The sequence below is a fragment of the Stegastes partitus genome, unplaced genomic scaffold (assembly GCF_000690725.1).
Source record: "Stegastes partitus isolate 25-593 unplaced genomic scaffold, Stegastes_partitus-1.0.2 Scaffold474, whole genome shotgun sequence".
NCBI lineage: Eukaryota > Metazoa > Chordata > Actinopteri > Pomacentridae > Stegastes > Stegastes partitus.
In genome coordinates, this window is record NW_007578205.1 from 205,018 (window position 1) to 223,888 (window position 18,871).

At 41.2% G+C, this 18,871-nt stretch overlaps 1 protein-coding gene across 1 annotated transcript in view; it reads right to left on the reverse strand.

Moving 5' to 3' along the window:
• ppp2r5b (protein phosphatase 2, regulatory subunit B', beta) overlaps positions 1–18,833 on the reverse strand; it is a 50,016-nt gene extending 31,183 nt beyond the window's left edge. The window contains exon 1 of the mRNA XM_008286858.1: positions 18,641–18,833. Coding sequence (XP_008285080.1) covers positions 18,641–18,833 — 193 coding nt within the window. The remainder of the gene's footprint in view (positions 1–18,640) is intronic.
• Between the last annotated feature and the right edge of the window lie 38 nt (positions 18,834–18,871).

An 18,871-nucleotide genomic window follows, 5' to 3' on the forward strand; every position in this document is an offset into this window, starting at 1 on the left:
TTTTGTTTTTTTTTACATGCGGTGATCAACATCAGTGAGTTGACAGTTGATGCATTTCTCTGAGCGGTCAGTTTGTTCTTGAATCGAAGCCACTTCTCTGTGACTGGACAAATGTGTGACGGCTGGTTCACGCAGTCTTCTATTGGTGACGAGTGTGAAAAGTCCAAAAGGGTGAGCTGCTGCTTCTTCTGACTGCTTTGAGAACAAATGTGAACCTACAAGACGACCACACTCTATCTGCTCATTTCTTCCTCGACTCTCCCTTCCTCGTCCACCACTCCCTATCCGTCCCATCGCTCCATCCATCTCTATCCTGGTTTCTCAAAGCCCTCCTCCCTGTTTCTGTCTGTCTTCTCCCTCCCTCCCTCCCTCCTGCCCTCTCTCTGTAGACTGACTGTGAAGGTGAAATCTAATCCATTTTTAATGGAGAGTAATTGTATGAAGATGTGCCGTGCTGGGACTGAGAGAAAAAAAAAAAAACAGAGATAGAGAGAGAACATAGGGAGGTGGAAAGGAAAGAAATCAGTGTGTTGTGTAGACAGGCAGCGAGATGGGAGGTGAGAAAAAAAAGAAGATGAAGGGAATAAAGAGACTCGGTGGGTCATGTGAGAGCAAAGTGTGGGAGAAAGAAAATGAAAGAGCGGCGAGATGACAGCCGCAGACGGAGCCGGGACAGATTCTGAGGTACAGAAAACGAGCCGATAGGCCGCTGCAGCTGCTGACGTTTCCGTGCTCTCTATTAACATGTCGTGTACCGGTCCACGCTGGTTAAATTTGGAAGAGCATGAATCACCGGTTAGTCGCCTCCGCCAGCCGGTGAAGTTTCCTTTTACATCCGTGTTAGTTCAGACTCATGTAAGAAATATGGTTCAGGCAACATAGCGGATTCTCATCTATCCAATTCATGTTAAATGTCCAGTCTGAAATAGCCCATGCATGTTAAGACACACAAAAGGGACTTAAGGGGAAGAGAAATTAAGTTATAAAGCCAATTTCATTAAGTTGGCTCGAGTTTAAACTACACATGATATTAAGCTGATGCAGTTACCAGCATTATTACATCAACACAACCCATCACAACAATGTTTACAACTTAAATGAGTGAATTAGATGTTTGATTTTCCAACCATCCACTTAAAGAAGTGGTGGGAATCGGTCCCTCGAATGACTCTTTATAGTGGATTGAAGGAATTTTACAGGCGTGCATCCAAAGACTAGTGATTGGACCAAATTATTCTGAGTTATGGTGACAAATAATGTCCAGGAAAGTGTTTCATGATGCTTCCTCTCTCCTGTACTTTTGTCATTTAGGGTACAAATACTCGAGTTATGGTCAAAAACAAGTTCTGTAAGGTCACGGTGACCCTTGGCGACCAAACTCTGACCCGTTCACGCCTGAATCTGAGCAAACGTTTCGGATAAGTTTGTAAAAAATTCCCCGAGAGTAAGACGGATGGACGCACAACTTAAAAACAGTGAAACCTATTCAGTGCACCCTCAACAATCACAGTAAAGTCATAACAAGTGAATCTCAGTTTCCCTCTCGGTTCTGCCGTTATGAGGTCGACACGGGTCGCTCCAGATTCATTTATTCAAAGCTACTTTTTATATAACGACAGGGAAGTGATCGGAATATTAACTATGATCTTAATTACAGCGAGTGAGTCATTTCTGTCGGAGCTATTTCCGTGTTTTCTGACGATTCAAATCAGCGTTTCAATCAGTACACAAATGACTGTAAAATCCCAAAACGTGACGGTAAAAGCACGCAGTTAAATTTTATTCCTCTATTTGGTTTTTATGAGCTCAGAGCAGCCCTTCAAATTAAAACTCCCGTCACTAACAAGGCGCGCTAAAGCTACAACACACAACTGAAAACAAACTCTTGATTTTAACAAAAACTAAAAACGCCTCAGAGAACCAGCTACACTCTTCATAAGTAGTGATCTATTAGTGCTGATGCAAAGTGGCGTTTAGAAAATTGTTCTTGTTGCTGTTCTTCAGATAATAAGCCTACAAAGAATACTTTTCATTTTTTTCTTTTTCAAAGTTGCACCAATCAATATTTGAACCCTGACAAGTAATCTGAATTTCTCTGCAGCTCTGCAATAAATGCTTTATTGTTTTGATTTTAAGCTCTTATAAACCCACAACCTGCTGAACTGCAAACATCAGACAAAGTTAAAGACGAGCTGGTGAATGTAGCACCGCTGAGCAACTAGACATTTCCTTCAGGAGTCGGTGGAGACCAAAAACAGAGCTAAAAGGAGAGAATGTTAGACTTACACTCCCAGGTACACAGATATAAGAGCAACTGGTATTGCTGATGTAAATAGGCAGTGATATTTTATAAATGTCATGTTTACAACTTCTACTGTTGCCTGCAAGTGGTAAACATATGGTGCTGTTTTAGTTGTATGGTACTGTCAATTGTAGTTTAGGCAACATTATGAAATTGAAATGCCTTCAGTTGTTTCAATATGTTGTTCACAATGTGATGTGTAGGTTGGGAGTAAAAGTGGGGTATTGAAAAGTGTACAAGAATAGGTTTTATATATATATGTATATAGTAGGGGTGGGACTCGATTCAAAAAAATAATCCAATTAATTACAGGCTTCGTAGCTAATCTCAATTAGTCACATTTTAATCTCATAACAATATTTGGCTCTGAATCCAGTCATTTGGTCCAGTGTGGGCTGCCGACACCGCTTGCTCATACTCGGACCAGGACTGCTAGCGCTAACAGCGCCGGCGGTTTCTGTGCTCGCTGCAACATGCTTTGTATTCAGGTGGTACCGTAAGTTTGATGTGCAAATTCTTTTTTGCACAAGTTGCACAAAACCACGCTCTTGTCAAGGTTTCCATCAGGCAGTTTTTTTAAAATGAAACTTGCCCTCCATCAGTCCAAGCAATGCACTCTCATCAGATTCCTCCATGTTTGTTGTTGTTAGCATAGCGCTAACGCATCTTGTGCATCATGTGATCGGTGGACCAGGAAATCGGACGCTGACAAACATTCTGTGTTGTCTGGATGCAAATATTTTTCACACGTTATTTTTGTTGTAATTAATTAATCGTAATTAACATGTTAAAGTCCCACCCATAATATATACACAATGCATCATGGGGTTTTGTAGGTGTGCATCAACAATGGCACCTAATCCAGTCTTTTAGCTGAGATGAAATCAAGCATTTCTTTGGTGGAAAGTAGAAAAACAGGAAATAGTCACTCTCCATGGGCACTTCAGGTGCAAAAAGAGGTAAAGCTAAGAAAAAAATCGATGACAAAATCAGAATAAAAAGTTGTAACAATGCAGAGTCCAGCAGTTTAAGTCAAATTAAGGCAAAACAAAATGAAAAAAAGCAAACAAAGAATACCAGAAAAAATCTATCTAAAACGCTACTTCAATGAAAATCTGAATTTTCTAGATACATACAATATGATTTGCTAATAAATAAGGATGTATTAAACTGCTAGATTATATGTAAAAGCATTTTTATCTGAATTCATGGTGTCAAGTAGCAGCCTTGAATATCTGAATCAATACATCACAATCGAAAAAATAAAAGATTCGACATTAATTAGACACTAGACGGAGAAACAACTCCTGATTGGCTGTCTTCCTCTTTAAATATGTTATTTCTTCTCACACCAGCATCTTGTGTGCTGTATTTTCCCTTCAGGACCAAAAGAAAAATTAATATTTTCTTCGCTCATAACTGTGCACATTGTTTACTAAAACAGCCCAAATGTCACATTCTGCAGGCAGAGAATTTTTAAATGAGTATTTACGGCAGCAGGACAGCGTATGTTGATGACCGAGGTCGGTGTAATAAAGTGGTTTTAACAGTTTTTTTTATTCAACAATGGAGCTGAATGACGCAGAGGAATAAAAACTCCATCCGGCTGCACAGTCAGAACTTGTTAATAAGGTCGATTCATTGTCATGTTTGTCTTGTTGACGACAATAAAAAAAAAAAAATAGAGAAGATCTCCATCTTTTAAACCGACAGAGGAGCTGATGATGAGAGAGAGAAAAAGAGGGGTGGATGGATTTGGTAAAAGGAGCAGAAATATATAAGACTGAGCAGTGCCAACAGCATCAAAACACAACGGTCACATACACAGCTGCACAAATCTAAATATAGTCCTGCTGGAGAGAGACTCGGGGAGGAGAGGAGGAGGAGGAGGAATCTGGGGAGGAAGCAGGAGGGAGGAGAGGGGAGCAGCATAGGGTTAAAAGATGACATCATCCCCTTCCTCCACCTCCTGCTTCTCTCTCATCTTTCCATCACTAGGTACCTCCCTTCTCTCCATCTTCCTCCACTCATCCATCTCTCCCAGTGTTGCTCAGATTTTTTTTTTTCTTTCCTAAATGAGCAACTACAGCTCTGGTCTTTAAATAACAGTTATTCTGTTTGGGGCTGAGTGTGTGACACAGAGAGAGACAGAAAAGAAAGAAAGAAAAGAGAGGAGGACAGCTTCTGTTTTAGCTTCCATCCAAGCCGCCTCTGCATCTCTGTCATTAACACACTCAATGCACAGATTCGGTGACGCAGAGAGGAAGGAGAGGGAAGGGGGAAGAAGAGGTAGAGGGAGATAAAGAAGACGCGGTTATAAATAGTGGAAGGGAGCAGCTATCAGAGATGAGACGCCACGCAGTGCAAAAGTCAGGGCAGTATAAATATCACCTTAAGGGCTTTAAGTGACGCACTTTAAGTCCATCTCTAAATAATCTAATCCTCCTGATAGCGCGCGATCCCACCGTCTGCGCGACACATGTTAATAAACAGCAGAAAGGGGAACGAGGAGGGAGGTTGTCATGTGCCGTCCTCCCTCATCTTCTGGTTTTCAAGAACGTAATTTCGCGAAAGAACAGAACAAATCATCCTGTCGCCTTAAATTAGAGCTACTTGGAAGTGGTCACGTGGTACCGGGAACAGGTAATGAGAGCGGCCGGGCATCGGCGTACAACATGTAAATATAGAGTTGTATGGGCAGACCATAATCAAAGCCTGAGAGCAAGAAAATGCTTCTCTCGGTTACTTGTCTGTCAGCAGGAGATCTCACCAAGTTATGAGCAGATTTTCATGACATTTGGTGGACTGATGGGTCTGGAACAATCCGTTATATTCGGATCCTTATATGAATTTGGGATTTTGCGCCCTAACTAGTAAGACGACTGTACGGGATGCTTGAAAATTCACTTAAAATAAAGATAAAATGAGACCAAAATAATAAGAATTGATCATAACAAACACATATATCCTTTTTTTTAACCAGTTTTATAAGTCGGGGTCTCAATTATTCAAGCAAATTGGGCATTTTTGGTCACGAAATGGACAGAAACAACAGCAACAGACTCATTGCTTTGACTACGCACGAACCGATCATCGCCACCGTGCATAGTCGCCCCCCGGAGGCCCATTCAGAGGCAGGAAACACCCTCTGCAACGGCACCTTTGGGTCCAGTGTTGATGGAAGCGTGTCCTCGCTGGCGTACTTCCCTTTCTTTCCACTTTTTGAAGTCAAAACATCACGATGAGCAACCACAGTGGCTGTCTCCATCCTTACAATCAAAATTAAGATGTCTGTGAAAGTGAAGTGAAACTCATTACGGAATAACAGCGAAAGGAACAGCCGCCATATCTGAGGACCTCTGCTCAAAAACAGCATTATATTTTAATGCGGGCGGATTTGAAAACACGGCAGAGAGTCCCATTCTCTCTGTGACAAAGAAGGCTATGTCATGGCAAAAGATTAAGTGGCGCGCTAAGCCCATCTTTAAATAATCCAATGTTACTAATAATACACATTTCCACCGCGCAGCGTAATGAACCGAGACCAGCCGGGCGTTCAGGCTTGTGCTTCGTGTGTTGGTAAAACTGACTTTTTCTATAATCAGCTTATATCAATAAATGAATTTCCACTAGTATCAATTAAAAACAGACGAAAAGTCCAAACAGTCCTTGGCCGCAGAATGACTTTCAAGAATATTAAAAATTCTCCTCCCAGAGCAATATTTGCCGTGTGAAATGTAAACACAAACCGGAGACAGTTAGTAAACAAATATGGGAGCTGGTTATCCCAGCTGGAGACATCCTCAACATTTGATTAGCAGCTTTCTGCACTGCTGCTGCTGCTTTTCACAAACAAGGAAATGTGATAAAAAGGGAAAAAAAAAGAAAAAATCTCACATTTCCTTGTCCTTGATTGAGGCCAAAGCTGGTTGTGACTCAAAGCTGCTGCATCCAGCGAAAAAACTCACTCGTGTTTTCTGCTTTTTCGCAAAAACTCGGCACATCGCTCCAGTATTTGATTTTCATTCTCAGAACCACAAGTGCATGTTTAATAGCGAACGCCCACAAATGTGTAGTGATTCAATCGGAGCGCTTATTTGCCCGAGCATCAACGTATTCCTTTAAGAATCAGCCCTTTCTTCGGTGACACAGCACCGGTTGCGGTTATTGCATCGCTGGCTGTTTCATTACATCCTCTGGCCTGCAATATCCTCTGCCGTCTTTATTCTTTTTTTTTCTTATCTCACCATCTCTCCTCAACCCACTAGTTCCTCCTCCACCTGTCAACTTAATGTTCAGTCATTTCCTCTTTCCTCATCCACTCCATTTCTTTCATGGCCCTCCCCTCACTTTCTCCCCGTCCACTAATTGATCGGAGAGCAAAAGAAGAAAAAAAACTACTCCATGCCTTCTGTAACCCAATACCATTCCCATCCAGCTGGTCCTCACGCACACAGTCATTCAATCGCCCACATACAATCTGTGTGAGAAGGTGACTGTTTTACAGTAAACAGCACATTTAAAAACAGAGCCTACAGTACATCCATTAGAACAATGTGGACAAACACAAAGGCTGGACAAATTCAAACCAAAGCGTACACACAGGTTAAAACATAAGAAGCTTATGTGGGGTTACGTTACAGTGCAGTAATAAATTACTGAAAAAATACAGTCGACAGCGGTGTGTTGTTTCTACAAAATAAGGGTAAAAACTGTTAAATCTGGAGCTTTTTTTTGCCCCAAAAAGTACTTTATCGCCTCACAATTTGATTTAAGCAGCTAAGAATGTTATTGATAATTTAAAATGATGCCCTAAGATAGGCCACTTTCATTTTTTTATTTATTTTTTTCCTGATTAATTTTAACTAAATTGTTCTTTTATAGATCATAATTAGTCATTTATTATGCTGCCTTTGTTTCCCTTATCTATGATCCTTTCTTGTTTTAGGTCTATTACTGGTAAACCCGTTTTAAAACATTAAACAGAGCTGGTTCAATTCAATTTAGGACATAAACATTCCCTAAAGGTTTCCAGAAGGTTCCTATTTGACAGATTTGTTGTTTATGGTATATGTCTGCAATTCACAGGAAAGGTTGTAATTTACAGGTAACTACAGTTAAAGTTAATTGATTGATTGATTAGTTGATTAACACTGATTAACACTTTGACTGTAGAGCACTATAATCTGTTCTACAGTCATCAACAGTTGAAGGAAATTACAATTACAACACTGTAAAACTACAATAAAACACAAAAGCTGCCAGTAATTTAATTTAATTTTAAAGGAAACTTTATTATAATGAAACAATATTTCCCTCTTTGACAAATGAAAGCATCAATGCCTGAAGACAAGAGACATTCAAAGTGACTAAGTTTTAGTCTCTGGGCTACATAACTTTAAAAATAAGAAGTAAATACAGCCTTCCTCTAGAAAATAAAATATTTGGCTCATTAGCAACAAAATGCTAAATTCTGCACATTCAAAGGTTTTACTTCTGCAAATTGTTCTGGTGTGGCCACTAACTAATGATGGCTAATATTAGCTGAAGTTTAAACACCTCCAACTAATCACTCATTAAAACACCTTCACATTCCCACCTGTATCACCCTCTGGACAAATCCATACATGATCTATGCATTCCAGCAAAACTGCAAGGCCAGCTGTTTTTGTATTAGGGCTAAACGACTAATTAAATATGAGCAAAATCGCAATATCCAATTTGCAGGGTAAAGTAAATATCATTATTAATGAAGCATTGTGGTGCTACAGAGACGCTTCAACCTACAAATCATGTTCTCCAGACACAAAACCAAATGCTTGTTTTGTCTTGACTGCAGCAAAAATCTGATCATTTTATATTTCTTTTAGTGGAAAAGAAATGGAAAAAAAGATCAACTTGATGGTACTAAGACGGTCCATTGGCCCACCTATGCAGCCGTCAATGGACTTTTTTTTTGACAGACTGATGGCAGAATTAAGGAAGAGTTCAACACAGGGATGATCTGATTTCAAAGATTAGGACTGAGGCCAATCAAGGCATTTTTTTTTGTATGTCAACAGTCCAATGCTCTTAACCACCTATTAGCAGCATTACCAATCAATTATCAATTAATTGATAACATTAATTGAGCACAGCTGACATGTGACCTGTGTTGATATTGCTGTTTTCATCAACAAACATATGATTTGGGCTGCAAAGGTGCCTCTGTCACATAGACCATAATGGTTTAAGAACACAATCCTACCATTTGTTAAACACATGAGGTCTGCCTAGAGGCCATTAGGCATCCCAGAAGTCTTAATCATGGTTGCTAGTGAAAAACCCACAATCCTCTCTGCTTGCCAACAACAATAGAACAGTAACCACCTCCTCTAGTCGCGACTAGTGGCGAAATCAGGTACTGCAGCAAATCCACAAAACATTTTCTGACATGTATGTACAGAATAGAGGTTTTCAATGTCTTATGTAGCCTGTGGAGCCACAGCTCACCCTGTCTACACTACATCTGCTTTACAACAAGGGTCATGACCACCTGCATAACATTAAGAAACAGCTGGATACAGAAATGCATTTTTTAAATGCATTGCAGAGCTTGTCAGTTATCAATCATATAGCTTGGATTGATTTCAAGAGCTTTAACATACTCATAATCTTATCCCACATTTTAAACAATTAGAAAAGCCATCATGCTATTTACAGAGCAACACAGTGAGCACCGATAGCATTCCTTATTAAAACTGACAAAACAAGAATTGACTTTTTTTTTCAAAAAAATAAAAACCTGGTCACAATCGAGAGTAACATTAAGAGAAAATCATTCTTGTTTCTTTATAAACTGTGTGGTTTTACAAACTAAATGATGTGGTCCAGTCACATGGCCTAGTTGATGAACTAGTGTAGCCAAAGCTAACTGGTAACACATGAGCCAACACGAACAGCCACAATAGCAAGCTAGGTTATTTGTGAGCTATCAGTTGCTTGCTAATTAGCTGGTCAGTCAATAATTTAGACAATAAACAATTTGTCCAAAGTGTTCATTTGTACGTGCTCCTGTCTGGAATAGCAAAGCAGGACTACAGCAAAATGATGCAATGTAGCTAATATGCTACAATAGCTTCCTTCACTTTCAGCTTAGCAGCTAGCGTCGTCACAGTGGTTTGTTGTTTGGCAACAGCGCAAGCTACCATGTCTACCTTTTTCAACATATTCGTGAAAGGGTAAAAATGACATTTTCATAAAATTACCTAAACAATTCTAAGAAATGTTCTTATTCAGTTCCGTAGTGGTTTGGTAAAGAATGTGACAAGTTGTCAGACATTAACCTTCTCCTGTCTTTTTTTTTCTTTTGGACTACTTCAAACAGCTTTTATATTCACCAGCGTACTTTAGAGCTTTTCTGCATCCACATAATGCTGATACAGTTGGTTCTTAAACAGACGCCCTTCCCTTATTCTATTGTACTTCACGAGGTACTCTTTAACATTTGAATGTGCACGTCTGACAGAATGTTTTGTCTTCTAATCCCCTCATTGTTAGCAGCGAAAGTGGCCCATTTTTGATTACGTTATGAAACACAAGCCGCAGTGTATTTTTGTACTTTTGCAGACAGCAGTGGGAGCATTTGAAACGCATTTCCCATCAGAAACAGAAGGATTGCAAAAGCATTCTTTGACCTGGTAAACAGGATCCAGTGGGCTGATAGCATAATCAGGAAAATTATGCTATCAGCCCACTGCTAAATACTGCTAGAAAATGTTGCTAAGAGATAACTCACTGGTGTGCAGCGCAGATCATTATTTCTTATCTTAAAAGGGAATATGAGCCACTGATGCTTCATATAACCACGTTACCTAAAACATGTAACAGCATTTAAGTCTTCCTGTGATCTCACTCAGCTTCAATTCACCATCTGTTCGTCTGCACCCAAGTCTGATTCACTTACATTGTCTGTAGCACATGTTTTATATCTGCAGGCTGTTTCACGGCTTTTGGAGATGCTTAAATGCTAACAACCAGCCAGCAGAAAGGGTTTCGCACAGGTACAGGAGATTTACCGCTCTCTAAGCTCACACTACATCCTTTAGGGCCTGATGGAATTATTTGAAGCCACTCAGCAGCCCTTTGGAAAACCACAGCTACCGGCAGCTGATGATAGAAATGTCAAGGACAGAGATGCACGGCTATTTACGTATAACAATATTTCTTTTGCATGGTTAAAAACATAATTAAACGTACTAGTTTGTACGCTGAAGGGTGTTTGCATGAAACGCATTTGTATTATTTACGAGTGCTTTCTCTTTAATGATTTTATTTTTCTTTTTAGATGTTTTGAGAATTCGGCACTCAGATAAAGAGTGCTGGAGCTGATCATGTTGATTCATTTTTCAAAACAGCAATTAGGCCTGCCGCTGTTCTGCAGCTTCACTGCTTTCACATTGGAGTGGGAGATAATAATAAACAACTAGGTATCAATTTTTGATGAGAAGAAATCCAGCTCCGTGGATGACTGTAAGAAACAGCTGTGGTAAAAAATTAAAACTTTTTGGCTTCATCTGCTGTTGTTTTCCAGATTAGATGGTCAGCCTGACAAAAATTCTCTTTTAACTAGGACGACCAAACTAGAGCCTCTGGTGACACTCAGGAATAGTTTTGGTGTGATCATCTTGTGACTTCCAAATACAGATACATGTTTGCTAATGCCCTGGTTTTAAATTTAGAAACACATTGTGGGTTGTTTTTCTCACATAACCTACAAGCCATGACCTTTCTGATGCATTGGGTGTGCTGTCACATCATCCTAGGACTATATGCTTAAAAGTTTTCAGCGATGAAGGCTGACAGAATGTGCCTCTGGGCCAGGCTGAGCAGAAAGTCTGGTTTGTGTGTTTTTGTCTCTGAGCTCCTGCTGGGGAAGCTGCTAGCAGCAACAATGTTCCTCAAGATCTCAAGAAAGGCCAGCAAGCGTCCCATGATCACCCTGCAAACATACATGCTTCACACAGTCACAAACACACACTCGGCCACATAATAAACATTCGACTACAAACGTTTTTAGTGAGATTTCATCCTCGGGGCGGCTCAGAACAGAGTCGCTGACGTACGGCGTCGTAAAAGCCGCAAAGGTCAAACCCATTCCCAACCTCCAGTCCTTATGTTAATTTGCAATGCAGAACATATTTTGATGAGTAATTTCTATGCACAGTGGTAACGTTTCCACCTGCAGCCAAGACGCTTCCATTCACGTTGTCGATTTTTCTATTTGCAGCCATGTAATCACATTTCCACCTGCTTTGATTGTGTTTCTACTCACGGTGGTGATATTTCTACACATGGTAAGGATGCCTTTGCTATGATGTTTCTATCCTTGCAGATGGTGAGTTTTATCCTTCACGTAAATGCTTTTTCTCAGGTCCAGTCATGCTGCGTAGATTGCACATAGATGACACTTACTTTAAGGCAAATCAGAATGTGAGCCCAGTAGCCTTGAAATGCTGCTCACAATCTGCTTGCAGTGCATGCTAAATGTGTTTATAGCAAATATTAACATATATTTGCAACTATCCAGGGGAGATTCAGATGCATTTTGCAGGCAACACCCACTGTAGGAGAGCAACAGAGGAAGAAGAGTAAAAGTCTGCAAATTAGCTTCAAGGGGAACTGAGACAGAGTCCATCTCAAGGTCAAAAGCAAGGAATGTAATGCTGCCTTGGTTACTGAAGCTGTAGGATCCTGTTTTAATAGAAAGCCGCAGCTATACCAGCAATCTCAGATGTCATATTTGTGCAATCTCTCCTTGGTGTGGCCACAAATCTTAATCATAAGTTTGTTTATCTGCTGACTAGATGTTGGGCACGAATGTGACCTTAGTCTGGTTAGCCTGCGAGCGACAGCACAACACCCGTGACCGGGAAGCCGGGCTGGTGCCTGCTGCCCCAGGGGAGAGCATCACAGCTTGGGAGAAGCGCTGAGCTAACAGCCTGTTCTCTGGTTGGATATATAGCTGCAGTGTAACTGAAGACACGCAGGACGACGACCGGGAGAAAGCCGAGGACCACCCAAGTAATCGTTACTGATAGATCTGCAGCAAACACCATCATTGTACAAATTGTAGCCTGTTACATGTTCTCAGCAGCACCACAGTTATCTGAAGGCAATTAGCAGCTTTGTACAGTTGAATTCTGGTATTTTCACGTGGATCATCAGTCAGTTTAACAGTCCAGCTCGATGCATGTGATTGGTAGATTAATCAGTTTATCAATCAACAAAAAATTATTATTTATTGAAGTTTATTTTCAAAGAAAAGAAGCCAAAAATTCTGATTTAATCTGAATATTTGGTGGATTTCTTGATTGTCCATTATATTAAAATGACTTCCTTTCGGTTCTGGATTGCTGATAGGAGTGTTGTAGGACTTGGGATCCGTCCCAACCTCCACATTGGTCTAGAGATAACTTTTCTGAGATATCTGTCTTCGATTTTTTTTTTTTTTAACCATAGACTGGATATAACAGATGGATGTAGCCTCCTGGTCTGAAAAGTGACTTAAACCTGCATTCTGTGTAACAGCCAGTAGGGGGCGACTCCTCTGCTTGCAAAAAGAAGTCCGATTGTATAGAAGTCGATTAAAAAAAAATGACACTACTTCTCAGTAAACATTTTCCTGGTAAGGGTATGGTCTCAATCGCTACGAAAATTTAGCTACTTAAACCACAAAGACGACAAAGAGACACAAATAAAAGTTTTACGTACACTTCACAATGACTTAAAACGATGAGAAGCTGGCTAGTTAAGAAATCTCTTCTTCAGCCTTAACCCAATGAAATTTAGTAAATACTAGCCACACATATTGGCTATTTTATATACATTAAATATTACGGGACAGTAGTTTCAACGGTGCTATGCAGTGGTTTGCATGTTCCACATTTTTAGACCTTGGTCTTGACCTGGTCTCAGCCCTCAAAGTCTTGGTCGTAGATTGGTCTCAGCACACTTTGAACTTGGTCATGACTCGGTCTTGGTTTGGTCAACAGACAGATAAGGATAGCTCCTGTTTTGCTTGCTGGTTCTGGTCAAATGGAAACAGTAATCAGATGACAGCAGCCAGTTAGATCTACTGGGCCACCATCCAGAAGCGTTAACTCCCAGCACCATCTTCACTGGACGCCATCCTCAAGTATTTTATTATTTAATGTGATGATTAAAGCGTAGCGAGACGAGAGAGGAAGGCACCGCTTTCATCGTGTCTGAAAACAATTCTGATACCCATCTGGTGGCTCTGTGACAGTGTGACAGCAGATATTAAATATTTTAATTTGCCCAGATCCCAGAACAACGCTAAGTTTATCGAGCCCCGGTTCCTCGCTGCGACTTAATCATCGTCTCATTTGGGGCTGGAAACTTTCAGCAGTACTTACATTAAAGCTCCATTTTTAACAGGAGCATTTAGACCACTCAAAATGGAGCTAATTGTGACCAAAAAAAGACCAACTTCTAGCATTAAACAACAGCAACGGAGATGTGAGGTAGCACCAGCAATGGATAGGAAAGACTCCTGAGACAAACACTCACCATAAATTACTTATTTTAAACAAGCGCATCCATCTATAGCGAAATAAACGGCCCACTGCAGAACAGTGCAACCACTTTGAAGTTCAGAAGCGATCCAAGAACACTGTGTGCGGAGAGAAGTGAAATGCCAGAGAGTGAGTGTTCATGTGCACATGCTGCAGGCCGCTGGCCAAACATGACTGCACTGTAAAAAGGGATTACAGGGTCTCAGTATCCTTGACCCTTTGTCTATGGATTAATTGGCCGCCTTGACCATCCCTGCTGCTCTTTTAGTGGCCGGTGCAGCCTTCCAGATCGGTTCTCTGCCGACTGTCTCACCTCAAGATCACATTATGCATGTTTACTGAATTAAAAAAAGATATCCTTTACTGTTAGTAACGCTCATCCGTGCTGTTATTCGAGAAACACTTAGAGGTCAATTGCAGACAAGAAGCTACATCAATGCCTGGTTCAACGACCTACTAGTACAACAGATGTTTGCTTCAATAAGGGATTGAACCAGACTGCTGTGTGTACGCATGTATCCATTATCCATATCTCCACAAATAATAAACACTGAAGGATTAGAGATCATTATTCAGAAAGAAGAAAATGCATCTCAGCAGAAACAATAACAACAATTCTCCTGAGTGTTTTGTTGCAAATCATTTGATGACCCCGTGGTCAACATATCAGACGATCCTGCAAAAACCCATCATGTCCATCGTTGACATTATAAAATTTTACATACACGCCAGTCCACTTTAGAATCCGCCTCGCTACATGAAGTGCACAACGCTTCTGTTGTTAAAGATTCCTCGGCTCCATGTAGCAGAATAACTGACCCACAGATTGACTTGAGTTTCTTCTTTCCTCTCGAATTACAAAAAAAAAGTTCTTTTAGAGGCAGATAGACACTACTTCATAGTCTGCTGATGACAGATCTGCAAACACACTCGCTCTGACAGGATTTCATTCTGGTGGCTCGAGGACACAAAATATGTCATAGATCAAGCAACAGCTAGAGTTTTACTGAAGCCTTTGCATTACACCATGGTACTACAAAGCTATTGCACAGGAACCAAAGAACTGATCTGTTTTAAAACTAGAACCAACGATTCACCGTTGGACACCACTTTATGCTGTCCAGTGCATTCCAGAACGTCAATAAAATGTTGTTGTTTAGCCACTTTTCCTTTCTGTACTTCAACTATTTCACAGTAGTGACAGCCTACATTTCCCATGGTGCCTTCTAAATACCAAAAAGAGAGGTCCACAAGTCGTCTTTACATCTCTGAGAACAGACAAAGATTGTTTCGGTTTCAAAGAAGTTGTTTTTTTTACTGATTACTGATGGTAAATCTGCAAAGATGCTAGCTGTGGCTGCGTTATCGCTAAGTCTTTTTCTGTCATTCTGTTTGGAGTTGTGCTATTTTTTAGGATCCAGATCAGAAAATGTCATGTTTACTGTTGGTAATCTTAACAAGTGCCTTTAAAAATGCACGTATGCATTACTAGTTGTCTGATATACAACAATAAACAGCAAAACTGAGCCAGAAGAAGACAATATTCATCACCTGTAGCGGTTTCAGGGTGGATTTTGTCTCTAATTCTGCTCACTAGTGGGTTTTTTTGTCTTCTTCACTGTTTAATGTCACATCTTTTTGTGCCTCTTTTCACATCCAGAAGCTAAAACGAAATATGAAGCTTGGCTCAAAGTGCCAGCACTGTGCCGCTGCTGCTGCTGCTACTAAGAGGAGAAGTTCAAATTAACAACAGGGAACGTGACTCCCTGAAGGGCGAAACACCCACAAGTCTGTCTACACTTGGCCTACATACTGCCCGTTAGAGACTTCCCCACGCCAGACGCTTCTCCTGCACCGATGCTGCAGGATCTTACTATCAGTTCCTCCAGGGGATCCGGAAACAGTGCCGCAGCAGTGCAGCAGCCATGCAAGAACTGGGACTCCTGCCTGCCATGGCTACGGCACACACACACACATATATGCAACGGGGAAGCGAGAGGTGCTGCACAACGAAGCCCTCCCATCATCATGCAGAACGTCACCCCGCGCACCTGCCTGGGAGGAAGTTAAATCTGAGGAAATGAGGCGTAAAAAAAAAAAAAAGCTGGTAAGAGCAGAGACACCGGCGCAAGCACCTCGTACCATCTCTAAAAGCAGAAAGGTCTTCTCTTGGTGGAAGGTTAATGGGGAGAGATTGTAGGCTACATGAAAGGGGGTGTAACCTTATAAAGAGAGGTCAGAGGCAAATGTAAGGACATACAATCTGCCTTTGTGCACAGGTGTGGGAGAGATGTGGAAGGTAGAAGTGAAGAGATGGATGTATAATATGTAAGGGATAATGCCCGACGAGGTGTCCATTATCAGAAAATAATGGACGACGCGGAGGCGTGAACCGTCCGACGCGAAGCGGAGGACGGTTGCTTCCGCGAAGTCCATTAATTTCTGATAATGGACACCTCGAAGGGCATTATCCCGCTTATACCATGGTCACTTACGAAAGATATTACTAAATAAATATTAAATCAATTATTAATACGTTAATGTTGTTTTTTACCGTTAAAATCGTAAGTTTTCCACAACAAGCGGCTGAGCGGACTATTTCATGTCTCTCGTTGTGACGCGTTGCCAAGGTAACCGGTCGGCCGCAGCTGTTATTGCTGTCTTGCCGTTGTGATAAATAAACTGAAATAACGTATATTAACGTATGTTCTGAGTTTCTGTTGCCACGGTGACCAACTACCGTTTGAGTCAGCGCATTAATTTAGAACAATCAGGTTATTTGACCGGAACTTCTTTATAGGTGTCGTATATCACTTGTTAATGGACACCCTGCAGCCAATCAGAATCGAGTATTCACCCAGACCATGGTATAAATATATATATATTAAAGAAAAAAGTAGGAACACGAAGGCATGAGCCTGAGCGGACCAAACGTAAAGGTACAAAAGTATTGATCTGGACATCTCTGACATGTTCTAGCAGCAAAATAACACCTGGTAGAGCAACCGTGCAATAAAACCTAATATATAGAACAAGTGAAAATGGCAGCGAATCCCTGAAATGGCTGTTGCTCTTTGACCAACCAACCAAAGATATTCAGAAAGTAAATCCTCACATTGGAGAGCTGGACACATTCCAGCTTCTGTGTATAAACTCAGCAATTTCTACAACTAATAATAAAGAACACTCAAATGCTACGTGTCCACTCTGAAACGTGAGCAGGTTGTCGGTTTTGTACATCCGACATTAACTCATCAATAAAATTACATCCGTTAAAGCAACAGTGCGGTAAATTCTGATATATAGACGAGCCAATAATGGCAGAGAACTCCTCTTTGACCGACCAAACAAAGATATTCAGGAAGTAAATACTTGCATTTGAGAGCTGGGAGCAGAAAATGTTTTGTTTTCCCAACTGATCAGTCCAACTTGTATCAATTGAGCAATTTCGACAGCTAAAGAACACCTAAATGCCACTTTCCCACAACCAAAATAACATCTGTTAAAGCAACTGAGACATAAATCCTGATATGTAGAAGAAGCCCTATAATGTCAGCTGCTCTTTGATCAACCTCACATATACTCAGTTGAGAGCTGGAACTTTTAGTGTGTTCATTCAGCAACTTCTACAGTGACTCTCATAAATAAAGAACACCTAACTGCTTGTTTTTCCCCCACTGTGTGACATCAAACAGGAGCAGGCGGTAAACAGGAAATGCAGACAGCGTCACGTTTGAGAATAAAAGCCAAACGGGTCCCTCGTCTTTTGCAGCCTCATGCCTCCGATGTGAGAGGACGCGCTGAACACACTGGCGCAGATCAAAGACGTGGCCTCGGCGCGCTAACGGCAGCTCTGGGATTAGAGCTATGGCAACGACGGGCCTGCGAACGCTGCGGCTCGGATGTCGAAACCGGTCTGAATGTCAAGATGTTGGTGCAAGAGGATGAGGATGGTTTGACAACGTCGGCCACGTGAGCGAAGGAAGGCCTCGTGATGGAGAGCCATCAAGGAGGCAGGAAGTGTTGGACTATTTCATGTTTTCTACCTAAATATTCAAATAAACTACATAAAGTAACCTGTGGCAGCTTACTGAGTGGCTGAGGACAAACAAAAACAACAAAAAAAACAGAAAGGATTAGCAAGAACACTGTCATTTCCTGAAAGTTGCTCATCTGTTTTCGGTTCATTTTCATCTTCTCAGGAAATAATCACATCTCACCCGTATTCACAGGCTGGAAACGGAGTCATTCTTCTATTTATTACTCGTTGGAGTGAGGAGATGTATCAGCAGCGATTCTGACGCTGAATTAATTGATGAAGCTGCTTTAAAAAGTAAAAAAATAAATAAAAATCTCCAGTTTAGCTTCACTAATGTGGGAATTTGAATTAATTTTTGTGCTTTCTTGGACATTTTTGACTTAATTCATCCAAATCAAGTCGGTTAGTTGACTGATAATGAGACTAATTATGTCAAAGTGCAGAATAAAAGCACTTTGACAGAATGTCTCCTTGGGGATCAATAACATATGTCTGAATACAACAACAGGAGGCCTTAAAAACCCAAAAAGTCAAGTGGATCTCATGTGTTTGATAGACCAAAGTCAGTGCTGTCACCTCTGTCTGCCTGAGAGGAGAATATTACCTGACATCCATCAATAGGAACCAGTGTGTGTAGTGAATAAAGTGAAAACATGGTGACCTCACTATGATTTACTCCCACAGTGCTGCTGCTGCTGCTGCTACAGTAAATCAGTGTCTCACCTTTGAGCAGGGGCAGCGGGGTGAGCTCCACCTGGGAGCTCTGGTAGCGGAACTGGGACGAGCTGTGGGACCTCCTCTGCCGGGCTCTGCGCATGGAGCGTCGCGGGAAGCCGTCCACCTTCTCCGCGGACGGCACCGAGAAGCTGGTGGTCGGCGAGGACGGGCTGGACGGAGGCAGCTTGGTCGTCTCCATGATGGCGTCCGCGTTTATTTAAAAAAAAAAAAAAAAAA